This window comes from Talpa europaea, assembly GCF_964194135.1.
Source record: "Talpa europaea genome assembly, chromosome: 16".
NCBI classification, from domain to species: domain Eukaryota; kingdom Metazoa; phylum Chordata; class Mammalia; order Eulipotyphla; family Talpidae; genus Talpa; species Talpa europaea.
Genome location: NC_140084.1, coordinates 1,624,623 through 1,638,091, shown reverse-complemented (window position 1 = coordinate 1,638,091; position 13,469 = coordinate 1,624,623). Strand labels below are relative to the sequence as shown.

The 13,469-nt window shown below is 68.3% G+C and overlaps 1 protein-coding gene across 1 annotated transcript in view; it reads left to right on the top strand.

Moving 5' to 3' along the window:
* GSE1 (Gse1 coiled-coil protein) overlaps positions 1–13,469 on the top strand; it is a gene marked incomplete at both ends in the record, with an annotated part of 82,240 nt that overhangs the window by 52,248 nt on the left and 16,523 nt on the right. Inside the window, one exon of the mRNA XM_084257748.1 lies at positions 5,880–6,098. Coding sequence (XP_084113874.1) covers positions 5,880–6,098 — 219 coding nt within the window. The remainder of the gene's footprint in view (positions 1–5,879; positions 6,099–13,469) is intronic.

Sequence of the window (13,469 nt, the reverse complement as noted above, 5' to 3'; positions counted from 1 at the left end):
CTCCTGAACGCCTGCCCACGGTCTCCTGGGGACCCCGACTGGGTCTCCGGACACATGGCAGTGGGGGCGTTGTGGGGTTCACAGTGGCTGCCCGGTGGTCCCAAAAAGACGCTTTGTAAACAGTCCCGCCTGGGGTGCCTGCCAGGAGGGTCGGGGGCACCTCCGGGCTGGGCTTCTGGCAGACAGTTCAGCTGGCCTAGTGACCAGGCCGCGGGGGAGGGGCCCCACCCCCCTCTGCCCTCCCTCAGGCTCTTCCCTCTCCCCCCCACCCGCCGGCCCCGCTCTGGTTCCGGTCAGGATCCAGGCCATCTGCTGGGGCCTTCCCTGTCTAGCCCGGAGCCGAGGCTGCCAGCTCCCCAGCCTCAGCCTCGGGGAGGAGTCCAGTTTGGGGCTTGGGGCCAGGAGAAAGCCCCCGGTCCCCTTTGAAACCTGCACCCCCCGAGAGTCTAAGCAGACCACCCCTGGCATCCAGGCGCAGAGGACCTCCGGCTGCTCCCGGCCCCTCCCCCATCCCCACCCCCAGAAAAATGGCTGCGTGAGAGCTGAGAACATGCCAAAGGCAAATATAATAATGAATTTATTATGAAGCCGCCCAGGCTCCCGGGATCACGTGGCACCCACGCCGCCGCCACCTACGGGCTCTGCAGCAGGGTGACCCCGGCCTTGTTAGGGCGGTGGAAGGATCACCCCTTTGGGGGGCGCAGGGGATGGGGGGCGGGCCCCCCGGGGGACGCCCTTTATTTGTTCACAAACATTTCTTTGGGCGGTAATGAAAAATTACCGAGAGGGGTGATTAGAGCATCCAGGTCCGGATTGAGCGCCCGGGGCCTGAAAGGGGCGCCCTGCTGGGCCCGGCCTCGTGGGGTGTAATTACCCCAGGGGGGGCTGTCAGGGGGAAGGGGCGGATTGGTGCTTGAACCGGGCCCAGCAGAAAATTCATCTCAGCTATTAGCTTGTAATTACAGAGCTTGGAGGGAGCAGGCCTGAGGTCTGGTGCCTCGGAAGAACAGGGATGAAAGGAAGCAGTAATTACGGGGTCCGCGGGGGGCTGGGAGGGAGGCCTGGGCCTGCTGATTAATGAGGCCCCTCGCACCATTAGGGAGAGGAGCCTCGGAGCCGGGGCCATATTTAATGGAGTGTTAGGGGCCCCCCTTTCTTCGTGCTGCTGTTCTGAGCTCTGGGCCGGCAGGCGCCCCGCCAGGGTCTGCGGGGGAGAGCGGGGCAAGGTGGGCTCTGGAAGCCCCCCGCGCCCTGCCTGCCGGGCCCACCCCCCGCACTGGGATTCTTTCTGGTTTGTGTTTTTTTAAGCTCTATGCTTAGAGACCCCGGCAGAGAAAAGTAGGATCGATTCCACAGACCGCAGTGTGGCCACAGGGCAGGCAGGCAGAGCCTCCCCCAGTGTTCTGGGGGCGGCAGGGGGTGGTTCTGCTCCTCCAGTCCCTCCTGTCCGGCTGGTGGGGCCGGGTCCTTCGGGGTCAGGAGGCTGGAAAGCTGGGTTCGCTCGGAGCTCCATGGGTCGAGGCCTGGGCTCAGGGCTGGGCGGCTGGTTGTCTGGCTGCGGAGGCTCTTTCCTCCCGAGGGCTCGAGGGGCCCGTGGCAGGAGGCGCCTCTCAGGAGGAGGGCCCGGGCGCGGGGTGCAGGGAAAAGCCCGGAGGCCCCGCCATCGCCGCCACCTGCCTGGCGCTGGCACATGTGGCCCATGTCGGGGGCTTGTGCTGAGAGCAGCCACCCCCTCCCCGGCCCCGCTCCCCCGGCCCCATCCATCACTGGCCTTCACGCTGCGGAGCGTCTCCCAGCTGTTGGGGTAATGAATTTACATGAGCTGATAATGTAGACAAGAATTCAGTCAATGGCCGGGAGTGCAGAAGTTAATAAATGCTGCTCTAATGAGGGCGGGGGGGTCAGGCTGTGCTCTCCTGGGGCCTCTCAGGGCGCGGGGGCTGCCCAGGCCCCCTCCCCTCCGCCGTCTTGTGGGGCCTGGTGAGCCCAAGCTCAGAGCACCTGTGTGGGCGGGGGCCCCTTCCTGGGCAGGGCCAGGGAAGGGTGTAGAGCAGCGGGGGAGCCTTGCAGTGACCCCCGCCTGTGGCTGAGAGGCCAGGTGCACCCTAGAGCCCGTGTCCCTCTCCTGAAGGTCCAGGGGAACCCCTCCCAGGGTCTCCGGGCTGGCCCCTGCCTTCTGTCTTAGGTGCAGGAGCTGCTGGTGGTCCCGCGCCCCGCCTCCCGGCCTGCCCCTCCTGCGCGCCCGCTGCAGAGGAGTCTAATTTTAGACTCCCCTAATGAAGCTGCTCATTTGGAATTCTATTTTAAGTGACCTGACATCAGAGCGGCTCTCCTGGCTCGCAGCCCCTCCGCAGCCCATGGCTGACACCGTGGCGGGGACACTGGCTTTGGGGGACACCCAGGGAGCAGGTGCCAGGCTCTGTCTGGGGGGAGGGCAGTACCGTGCCTGGTACGTCCCTCAGCTCAGGGAAGGTGACGGTGGCATCAGTGCTGAGCCAGGGACAGGAGCGGTGGGGCTGCCCCAGGGCGTGCGTTCCCAGAGGGACACCCACTTCCCTGGCTTCTGCCCTGGCCCGGAGGGAGGCCTGGCCTGGGGGACTCCCTTGGCTACACCGGCTTCATGCAGAGGAGTCTCCTCTTTGTGGATGTTCCCCTCCCCCGGTTTAAAAAACCAGGATCACTGCAGAAATACTAGAACATAGTGGTGAGGACAAAGCCAAAGGCCACCACCTGCAGACGCCGCCGGCCTTGAGGAGCAGAGTGTGTGGCACTGTGGGTCTGGCCGAGGACTGCGCTGTGGCCACCCCTGCCTCGCCCGGCACCTCTGCCGTCCAGCCGGCGCTGGCAGCTGTGGCCACAGCATCCCTGCTTCTCCCACCGGCCGGCCCGCTTGCTGCGGGGCTCCTGGGCAGGGGCCTCACACCGGCTCCCCTGGCCTGGAGGGGTGGGGTGAGCCCCTCCCAGGACAGCGCCCGGTCTCCCCTGCCTCGGCGAAGGGCTGGCTCGGAGCCCAGACCAGCTTCATGAGGAGGGCGTGGGCACCGCGCTCAGGTAGCCTCTCCTTGGACAGGGCGGTGATCTGAGGGGTCCGCTCCCTGCGTGTGGCGGGAAGAGGGTGGTGAAGGCATCAGAGGGGCGCATTTCTGAAGCAATATTGGCTCCTGCTTGGACCTGGCACTCTGGGGAACTGAGAGGGTCACTCTCTGGAGAAGGGGCGGTGACCCTCACTTCAGCCACATGACAGGTGGCCTCTGACCTCAGCAGCTGGGGGCAGCCTGGCCGGGAAGTTCCCACGCGTCTCGTCCGGGGCTGTGGACTCATCCGGGCGGGAGGACCAGCTGTTGAGCCTGCCCGCATGCGTGCTCCGGGAGGGAGCACCTGCCTGTCACTGCGTCCTGTCCGCGTCCAGGAGGAGGGGCTCTGCCTGTTCCTGAAGGACCGTGAGGCAGACGGGGCAGGTGATCGTAAAGCGCTGTGGTCAGGCGTGCGTCGGCTGTCGGCGGGGGCATCGGGTGAGGCCTGGGCAGGGGCGTCCCCAGGCCTAGACGTGCTGTGTGACCCCGACTGGGCTTTGAACCTTCCTGGCCTCGGATTCCCATTCTTAGGGCCGAGCAGGGCAGGCGTGGGTGAGGATGGGGGTGGCTCTGTGGTGGCCTCTCCTGGCCTGCAGTGGGGCCGCAGTGACCACTGTGAGTTCTGAGACTGCATAAAGGAGCCCCATTTAATGTCATCTAGCATCTCCAGCAACCCCCAAAAAATGCGACAGCCCCCGAGTGTGGGTGCCAGCGCAGTCCTGTGTGGGGTCATATCCCCTGGTATGCCCCACAGGCAGTGGGCGAGACCTCTGGTTCCGTGTATCTTGAGGACCCGCCGCCCCCTCCCACCCCGCCCTCAGAGACGTGTGCTGCTGACCCCCCGCGGGCCAGGCTGTGGGGTGCCCGGTCCTGTGGTGGGCACTGTGGTCTTGTGACATCTGTCTCCAGGGGACGGGCGACACATCGACCCCTGGGGTGTGGGTTTCCTGGCCTGACCCCTGAGACCTGGGTCTCTGCCCCTGCTCCTCCTGGCCGCCTGTGATAGTTGGGGTGCTGGTGTGTGCCGGGCGTGCTCAAGCATGTGAATTAGCCCCCTAAATCCTCACAGGAGCCACCTGTGGATAGGCTTTGCCCTTAACTCCCCTTTACAGCCAGGGAGCATGAGGCCAGAGGAGCAGAGTGACGGTCTGAGGTCACCCAGCTGCAGCGCAGAGCTGGGGGAGCCCCGGGCACCGGCTGGCGTGGCTCTGGGTGGCGCGTGCGGCTTGGCCCGCGAGGGCTCCTCAGCCAGCAGCCTGCGTTTTCTGAAAATCAGGCTGCTGGGCGGGACTCGGTTCCTGGGTTTTGGGGTTTCTTCTTTGAGCTCTTGGCAGGGGGTGAGCATACAGCCTCCCTTCCTGCTCCCCTTTCCAAAAAGAGGGAAGACACGCAGCCTCCGGGTTGGGACGGGCACTGCTGGGCCTGGCCCCCGCGAGGTGGCTGCCCACGTGGCCGGGCCGGCAGCTGGGAACCGGCCTGCTGGCCATGGACAGGGGCTCCCGTGGGGGTCCTTTGTTCCGAGGTGCGAGCCCTCGTCCAAGAGAATGGAGTCCGCGCTGGCTCGCTCGGCCTCAATATTGTCTTTTATGAGATGTCCCCCCCCCACCCCCCGCAACTGCACTTACCTGCGCCCCGGAAGATTCCTTTTCCCACCCAGTGGGAGAGCCGTGGCTGCCAGCATGTCCTGGCGCTCAGGACCCCGGGCTTTGGGATGGGGGCTGGCCGCTCCTCCCAGCTGCCCCTGTCAGGCCCCCTGTGGGCACCCCGCATTTGCCTGGCCACACGTCTGTGCCTCACCGCCCACAGACGGGGCATGAAGCGGGTTCAGCCAGACTCACTGGGACCTGACTCGGAGTCGGCGAGGCCAGGCAGGCTCTGGGGCAGTGGAAGGCCCTGGGGTGCAGACTGGAGCCTGGGGGCCCGCCCTCCTGCCACTCGTGTTCTTGGGTGTTCCCCGGTCCCCTGGCCGGGTGACCACCTTGGGCCCTGGAACCCCCCTCCCAGGTCTCTGGGGCTTGGAGACTCGATTTGCGGCTCCCCACTCGCGGCCCGCCGCCCCGCCAGCTGGAGGCCGCTGGTGTGATTTACGCCCCTCGGACGCATAGTGGCGAGAGATGGGGCCCGGACAGGTGGCCCCGAGAGGGCAGGGGACGTTAATGGAAAACTTATTTATGGCCCAGCCTGCCCTCCCGAGACAGACTGGCCTTGAGCCGCGTGATGGGGGGAGGGAGTCCGGCTGCCTCATTCACACCTGGGCAGGGTGCGAGGCCGGGGCCCTGGGCGGGTCCTCCCCGTGGCCTCTGTGGCACCCCGAGGCGGCGCCTCCTGAACCCAGTCCCCGCGGGCAGGCGGTCTTGCCCCTTCGCCTCTGCAGGCTGCGCCTCAGTGCCTCCCCAGGTGGGGGCCCGGCAGGGCCCCTGGTGACTTTGTGCTTCCAGAGGGCGAGGGTGGCAGCAAGGGCCCCGGCCAGCCAGCCCGGCGGCTTCGGATCCGGCGGCCCCGTGCGAGCGTCCGTGTCCTGTCTGTGGCGCGGGGACGGCGACAGGCCCGGCGGCGGCGGTGCCTTCCCGCGCATCTGCTCGGCCCTTCCCTTCTGCTGGCGTCTTGCCCTTGGCCTCCGTCTCCCTGCCGGGCCCTGGCCGCTTGGAGGACGGCGCGCTCTTCCCCCGGCCCGGCCGCCCTCTCTGCCCGCTGGCTCTGCCCTGCTTCGCCTGTCCTGCGGCCGCTCGCCCTGCATGCCGCCCACCCGCTGGGCGCTGGCGCTCTGCTCTCTGGGTGACCTTGGTTCTTCTTTTCCTGTTTCAGGCATGAGCCATGAGCCCAAGTCCCCTTCGCTAGGGATGCTTTCCACCGCGACCAGGACCACCGCCACCGTCAACCCCCTCACCCCCTCGCCGCTCAATGGCGCCCTGGTGCCCAGCGGCAGCCCCGCCGCCAGCAGCGCGCTGTCCGCCCAGGCCGCGCCGTCCTCCAGCTTTGCCGCTGCGCTGCGCAAGCTCGCCAAACAGGCGGAGGAGCCCAGAGGTAAGAGGCGCCCGCCCGGCGCTCCCGGCCTTGCCGCCAGGCCTGCCGCCACTCGGGCCGCCGGCTGCACCGCAGACCCTCCGGGGTCCCCGCCGGCCACACCTCCGCGCCCGCGTCCCCCGCCTGCCTCTGCGCGCCTCGGCTCGGGCCGCCCTGGGTGTAGCGAGCGCGGTGACTGAGGCGCAGGGCAGGGCAGGGGGCCCAAGTGGCTGGGGGGGCGCCCTGTCCGATGCTCTCCCCTCAGCCCCGGCCGCTCCTGGACGCCAGTCCCCGTGCGAGCCCCTCAGGGACGCTGGCTGGGCCCCAGGGTTCTCTGGGGCAGCTCACCCCACCACTGCTTAGCCCCGAGGCAGGGAGTGCATGGGGGGCATCTGGTGTTCCCTGGGGGTCCAGAGCCCTGACCCTGTATGTGGCCTGTCGGGTGTGCTGTGTGGCTTTGGGCCAGCGCTGACCCTCTCTGAGCGTCAGCGTTCCCAGTTCAGACCACCAGGCGCTCTGCTCTGGCGGTTCTGGGGGTCTGTGTGTAGGGAGGGCTGGGCCTTTCAGACACCCACTGGACTTGCTGCTGGGGGACTGGGGACCTCTGCCCGCTGTCTGTCTTGCCCCAGGGTCCGAGGCTTGGCATCTGGGGTCCTCTGCGGCACCCCAAGGGCGTGTGTAGGTTTCATGCCTGTAGATGCGCTGGAGACCCCAGCTCAGCAGCAGCCGTCTGCCGGCCCCAGGGGCCGAGGGCTCTCCTGGTCTGTGAGCCGCCGTCTCTGGCGCCTTCTCCCTGCTCGGTGGGCAGGGGAGGAGGGGCGCAAGGACCAAACCTGAAATTGATGGGCAGGTTGGACACAGCCCCGGGGGGGAAGACCCGCCTCCTCCCCCACGCCTCTTTTCTGCTTTGCTGCCGGTTTCCACCCGCCGAGGTTGCTCTGTCCACCCAGGCTGACCTTGCGCGTCTCACACTCCCGGGCTGCGTCTGAGCCAGCTGCTACAGGGGCACCGCTGCTCTGGGCCAGGCATGCCAGGCGGCCGAGGGGCAGGCGCCCCGAGGAGGCCAGCCACTCCCTGTCCAGGCCCATCCAGACGCCCTGTTGGGGCGGGGGTCTCCTGAGGCGACGAGCCCCCCGGGGCTGGCACAGCTTTCAGACGTGAGTGTCAGCACGTGGGAGGGTGCTGGCTGTCTGGCCTGAGTCACCCTGAGTGTGGCGGCTCCCTCCTGCAGCTGTGTCCCCTCCTGGGCCTCTGAGCCCCAGTCCTGGGTGACACCCCCATCTGCAGCAGACATGGCAACGTTTCCCTCCCCGCTGAGGAAGGCGGTGGGCGGAGGGAGAGCGGGCCACGGCCGAGGATGAGCCCCGGGGGTGCCAGGGTGTTCTGTGTGACCCGCGACCGCGTGGCACCGGGTCTGGGAGCCGGGCCACCCCGTGGGCTTCAGTTTGGACGCAGGTGCTGCATGCGAGCGTCCCCGGCTCCCCCTGGTCATCTCAGTGGCCCCGGCCTCGCCGTCGAGTGGTAGGTCCCAGGTCACACACTGGGGACCGCCCCTGGGGACCTCAGCAGCCGGGGAGGCCCCGCCCCTCACACCCACCCACACAGGAGCCTGTGCCGCTCGCTGGTTCTGCCTCGGCCGCCCCTGTGTCCAGAGCAGCCCACGGGCCTCCGTGGCCTGGCGGCAGGGTGGGGGGCTCGGCTTGTGGCTGACGGGGAGGCGCTAGTCACAGACCCTCAGGTGCCCCTTTGGAAAGGGGCCAGGCAGGGGCTCCTGTGAGGTCCGCGTATTCGGGCTGTGCCGCCACCGAGTCCAGTGTCGTCGCCCCAGCCAAAAGCCTGTGCCCCTACCAGTCACGCCTGCCGCCCCCGGTGGCCCACGCACCTGTCGCTGGGGACGTGAGGGGCAGGCCCGCAGGGGCCGTCCTCCGTCACTGCCGTGCCCGCTGGGTGCCGGGCGGCGGGTGGGCTCCTGCCCCGCCAACCCGCCTGCGTCCGTCTTGCTGGAGGACAGAGCGCCACAGCTGCGAGCCCGTGGCGCTGCCCCCACCCTGCTTTCTCTGTGGGGTGCCCCAGAACAGGGCGAGAGGCCCCCCAGTCCCCTCGGAGGGGCTGGCATCTGGGGGTCAGGGTGGCCCTGGGGGCCCCACCACCCTGTGCAGGTTGGGGTGCAGAGGGGTGCCTTTGTCAGAGACCTCCTGGGCGCAACTTGCCCCCCACCCCCTGGCGTCGGCTGCTTGGATCATGCTCACCCCTGCCCTCGTGCTGCTGTCTCCCTCCGCCAGCCCTGGTCGCATTTCGGGGTGCCGCTGAGAGGCCTAGGTCAGAGGACGCAATGGCGTGCCGCAGAATTCCCTCCCTCCCTGGGCGCAGTTTCTCGAGGCACCCAGGCCTGTTTGTCCCTGGCGGGGTTGGGGAGGTGGCAGGGGCGAGGCGGGTGGGCCTGGGCGGGCTGCTTTGCGCGGAGCCTTGTTCGGGGTGAGGATGACGCCTCAGCTCCTGGTTGAGTGATTCCGAGAACACTGGGGGGCACGGCGGCCTGTGGGGTGAGCGAGGTGGGCCTGCTCATCTCCCCCCGCCCCTCCTCCCCCGCAGCTGGACTTGAGCCCTCACCAGCACCGGGAGACCCCGTCTGCCCAGAGCGGGAGCAAGGCCTCCTGTCTGCCCAGGCATCTTGGGGGCTGCGCGCGGAGAGCAGGGCAGTGGGGGGGCTCCTTGACCCCACAGCCGTCCCTGGGTCACGGGCCAGCGGCGTTGGACCCGCGCGTGGGTGACACGAGCCTGGGTGCCTGGGAGTCTGTGTCCGCCGAGGCTGCTCCTGGCGTCTGCCCGACGGCGTGGGCGTGTCCCGCCCTGGGCTACCACCCCTGAGCCTGTCTTGGCTCCTTGGGACAAAGCGGGGCCTGGGAGGACCCTCGGGCCGCAGACCTGGGGTCTGACTGGAGTGGGCCTCAGGGTGCCCCGGGACCCTCCCTCCTCTGCATCCGGCGCCGGGCCCTGTCCTCCCTGGGCGGTGCCCGGCAGCTGCTGGCCCGGCCCGCCCTCCTGGAGGAGGCCCTACCCCCGCACAGGGCAGGTCTGGCAGCCCCAGTCCCGCCGTCCCTGAGCGTGACGAAGCCGAGGCTGCTGCCAGGCGGCGACTCCCACCAGCTGTGTGACAATCTGCTCGCTTCCTGCTGCAGCCGGCGCCGCCGTGGAGCCCAGCGTGGGGCTGGCGTGTCCTCAGCCGTGGGGGAGGCGCCCGAGACTTGGGGGCCGGCGCCACCCCTCCCCCGGAAACGCGCCCCCGCTCGCCATCCCGTGTCCCCCTCGTGCCTCCTGCCGCGCGCCTGGCCGCCGGCGGGCTGGGTCTCCGGGGGCCTCTCGGACTGGGGGCCCGCGCTGGAGGGGGTCGGCCGAAGCCACACCTGGTGTCAGCAGCGCAGCCCAGCCGCCCCGGCTTTATCTGGGCTGGACGGACGGGGCTGGCAGGGCGGCGGTGTCTGCTGCGCAGGCGGAGACCCCGGCACGGCCGCCCGCTGACTCGGCAGCCACTCGGCGCCGGCCTTGTCCCGTCAGGGCCGGCGGCGGTTCTGTGACCGTGACCGTGGGGTGGGGCCCGTGGAGCTTGGGTCCTGCTGCTGTGGGGCCTCCCGCTGAGGCGGGAGACACCACCTGCCCGCCGCCGGCCTCCACAGGGCTGGGCTCTGGCGTCCTGCACCCCTGAAATCTGCCTTTTTCACAGAGTGGCCCAGCGCCGAGGGCAGGGGTCCTCTGGGCGTGTGTGTGCGTGTCAGTCGGGCGTCCCCAGGGCGCCTTCCTGCCCAGGGGTGAGCAGGCTGCGCTTCTCCAGCAGTAGCTGGGCTTGGGTGCAATAGGGGGAGAGGAGTGGGGGTTCTCAGTCTTCTCCCAGAAGCCTCCCAAAAGGTCCCCCTTTGGTGCCGCTTAGTTCATGACCCCCCACCTCCCTCATTGTGCTGCTTCTCAGACTCTTGCACCCCAACCCTGCAGCCTTGCGCATCTGACACTGAAGCCCCCGTTGTGCTCCCAGAGACCCCCCACATACACCCGGACACGTTTCATGGTGATACGCCTCCGACTGAGGGGCGAGGATGCGGGGCCTCCACCATAGAGACTAGACTGGGGCGCAGGTGGGGAGGGCCAGGTCTTGGTCAGTGGCGGCCGGGTTGCCCCAAAACTGCAGATTGTGGGAGCCATTACCTTCAGCCCAAGGGTGGCCCTGTGTGCGTCGGGCCGTCCCCTCGGGCGTGGCGGGATCCAGAGGGTCTCCCTGCGCCTCTGCTGGTCGTGGGGGCTTCACGCCCTGCTCGTCCTCGCGCCATTTCCACTCCGTCGGCTTTGGGACGAGGAGGCCACCCTGAGCCCGGGCCCTCTGGGTCCCGCAGCTGCATTCCGGCTCCTGCCGGCGTCCCGTCACGCGCGTCCGCGGCCTGGGCTCTCTGTCTGGCTGGACACGACTGAGGGCGAGGACGGGGCTGTGCGGGGAACCCAGACCCGGCACAGTGGCGCGGGCACCGGGCCGGGCTCCTAGCTGCGGCTCGGCTGGTTGGTGTGGCGTGGCGAGCTGAAAGGCTGCTCCACTTGGCAGTTTCACTTTGGGGGCCCTATTCCTGCTCCCCTCGCGGACTGGGGTCTCCACGCGCCGGCCCCTGGGGTGCTCTCTCAGGCTCAGCTGTCCGGTCCACATGTGGCTTCAGCGGGACGCGCCTCTCAGCCCTTGTGCGCGAGAACAGGTTGGCGCCGCCTGTCGGGCTCGAGGGTGCTGTGCCAGCTGCGCCCCGGGGGCTGGACAGCAGGCGGGCGAGGTGCACCTGCGCACCCAGTTATCTACCTGCCCTCCTGAGCCTCACCCCTGCCCCCAACCCTGAGCCAAGACATGGGTGGATCTCAGAGCTGGCAGGTGGTCTAGGGGGGCGAGGGCATCGGGAGCTGGCTGGCGAGACCCCTGGAGGCAGATGGCACGACCTCCCGGGTCGCAAGCTCCCTGCTTGGACAGGGGGTGAGGCCCCGCCTTCCTGCTTCCTTGCTCCATCTGCCCACCCCTACCCAGCACCCACTTGACCTTTGGCCCCAGCGTTTCCTCCCGGCAGCTGGATACTGGTCACTCAGCCTTGGCCGTCGGCCCTGCCAGCGGGCTGGTGGGGCTTGGTGTTTGCTCGTCTCTGTCCCTTCTGTCTCCAGGCGGAACTGGCCCTTCCCGTGCACTGGGCACTGGAGTTAGATGGGCTGCCTGGAGGGGGGGTCAACAGGGCACACAGTAGGTCCCCTGAGGCCCCAAGGCCAAGGTATATTTTAGAGCGCTAGAGGCGGCAGAGCCCTCTGCGGGGCCAGGGTGGATGCCGACGGCTGCGCCCAGGGGACAGGCCGGTGGGGTCCCTCCACACTGGAGCATGGTTCGGCCGTGGGATGGCGGCGGAGCAGACGCGCCCTCCCCGCGAGGCCGATGCCCTGTGAGTGCAGCCGCGGAGTGTCGGGAACAGGCCTGTCGTGGAGATGCTGGGGGGCAGGGGTTGGGGGTCACCTGTGTTTGGGGTGAGGGAATTGTTCCGAAGCTGCTGGTGGGTGGCGCGGCATGCGGGGGTGCTCGCGCTGTCCAAACCCTCGGGAGCTGTGCGGAGTCCACGGAAGTGGCCTTTTTAATGAGAAAGGGCCGAGGCCTGGTGTTTCTTTCGTGCATTTCAAGGGAACGGCGAATCCAGATCTAAGTAGCTGCCGGAGCACGCCCGGCCACGTGTGCCCGGGGGACAAGTGCCGAGGAAGCCCCCCCCCAGGTCAGGCGCCAGGTCGAAGCTGGCCCCCAGGCGGCCCTGCCATCGCAGTCCCCAGAGGGCAGAACCTTCTGGGTTCACATCGCGTCCGTTTTGTGCCTCCCCGGTGTTTTCTCGCTGGGCAGCCGAGGGCCGCTGTGCCCGCCCCACCAGGCCCTCTGGGCCATGCCTGAGCCTGGGGGTAGTTTGCCTTTGGGGCTGGCATTGGCCCGGAGTGGGGCTGTGGGCCAGGCGTGGGCGCTGGCTGCCTGAAGCTGCATGGCCCCGGGAGGGGTTCAGGGTGCCCGCCCACCCTGCCGCCTGCCTGGATGTTCCTTCATTGACTTGTCAGGGTGGGCGCTGCCCAGCAGTCCCCGGGGCCATCCCCACCACTGGATCTGCACAAGACCCCGCCCCGAGCGCCTGAAACGGGCTTTTCCCGCGGCACAGCCTCGGGTGTAGACCCAGTGCGTCTCTGGTTGCTGGCCTGTCTGGAGAGTCGGGGGCCACCCCTTTGGGCAGTGTGCATCAGGCAACAGCTCACTGCCCACCTAGGCTGGATACTGGCCAGGAGGGGCAGCCTCGGCCTCTTTCTGGGGGTCAGTGGGCACAGCTGACCAGACTCAGGCCTGCCCTGGACAGTCTGCAAGTTCACCACAAGTCTAGGGGTTCGGATGGAAAGGGCCTTGCTTGGAGCACAGCTCTGTCCCAGCCTTGGGGTGCCCCCTCACACAGTGACACCACTGGGTCAGAACCTCCACCTCCGCACCCGAGTGTAAGCCCCCCTGCAAGCAGGTATTTTGTTAGTCGCTTGAGTGTGGCCACTTGCGCTGGCCTGGGGGCGAGGGCAGGGTCTCAGTGAAGCCGGGGCGCAGGCCTGGAAGTCGACAGGACTCCTTCCCGAGGGGGGCTGTGCTGGCTCCTGCTCTTCCCCCAGGCCTCCTTGGGCAACAGGTGCCCCCAGGTGGGGCTTTTGCAGACACCTGCCCGGGTGTACCTCCTCAGAGGGGCCCCATTTGCCCTTGGCGTCCTGGAGTCGGGTAGGGGTGGGTGCCCCGGGCCCCAGAGCTGCTGGTGGGGTGTGGAGGTGCCCTTCCTTGGCTGTGCTAGTCGGCATCGCTACAGTGTCCTGCATCCAGGGGTCACCTGCCAGCCCGTGCTGCCCCGACGGTCAGCTGACGTGGGGTCTGCGACGGCCTCTGTGAATCCAGGTCCCGACCCCTGACTGCAGATCAGACCTCGCTGGGCCTGGACAGGCACTTGGGTCACCCTGAGAGACTGGGGGCTGCAGGGAAGGTGTGGGGCGCTGGGGCACAGTCGCCTTCACCCCCAGGCCCTGCCCTCCACCCCAGCTCCCTCGGCAGGCAGGGCGCAGCCCCCGACGTCCTGGAAGCACGCGTCTGTCCTTCGGGGAACTCTCTCTGCTTGGAATTCTTGCAAATAAGTGCTTGATACGTTTAAAAAGAAACAAAAGCCCCCCTTGGCCACCCCGCACCCCGGCCAGTGGCTCTCCTACCCCCATGGCGTCCTGTGACCCTCACCCAGGGGCTTTGGGTGAAACTTGAGGGTTTCGCAGCCTCCAGCGCACACAGCCCTTGCCCCTCGTGGTGGCGGCTCCCCCAGCTGCGTGTGGGGACCCTGCTGGGCG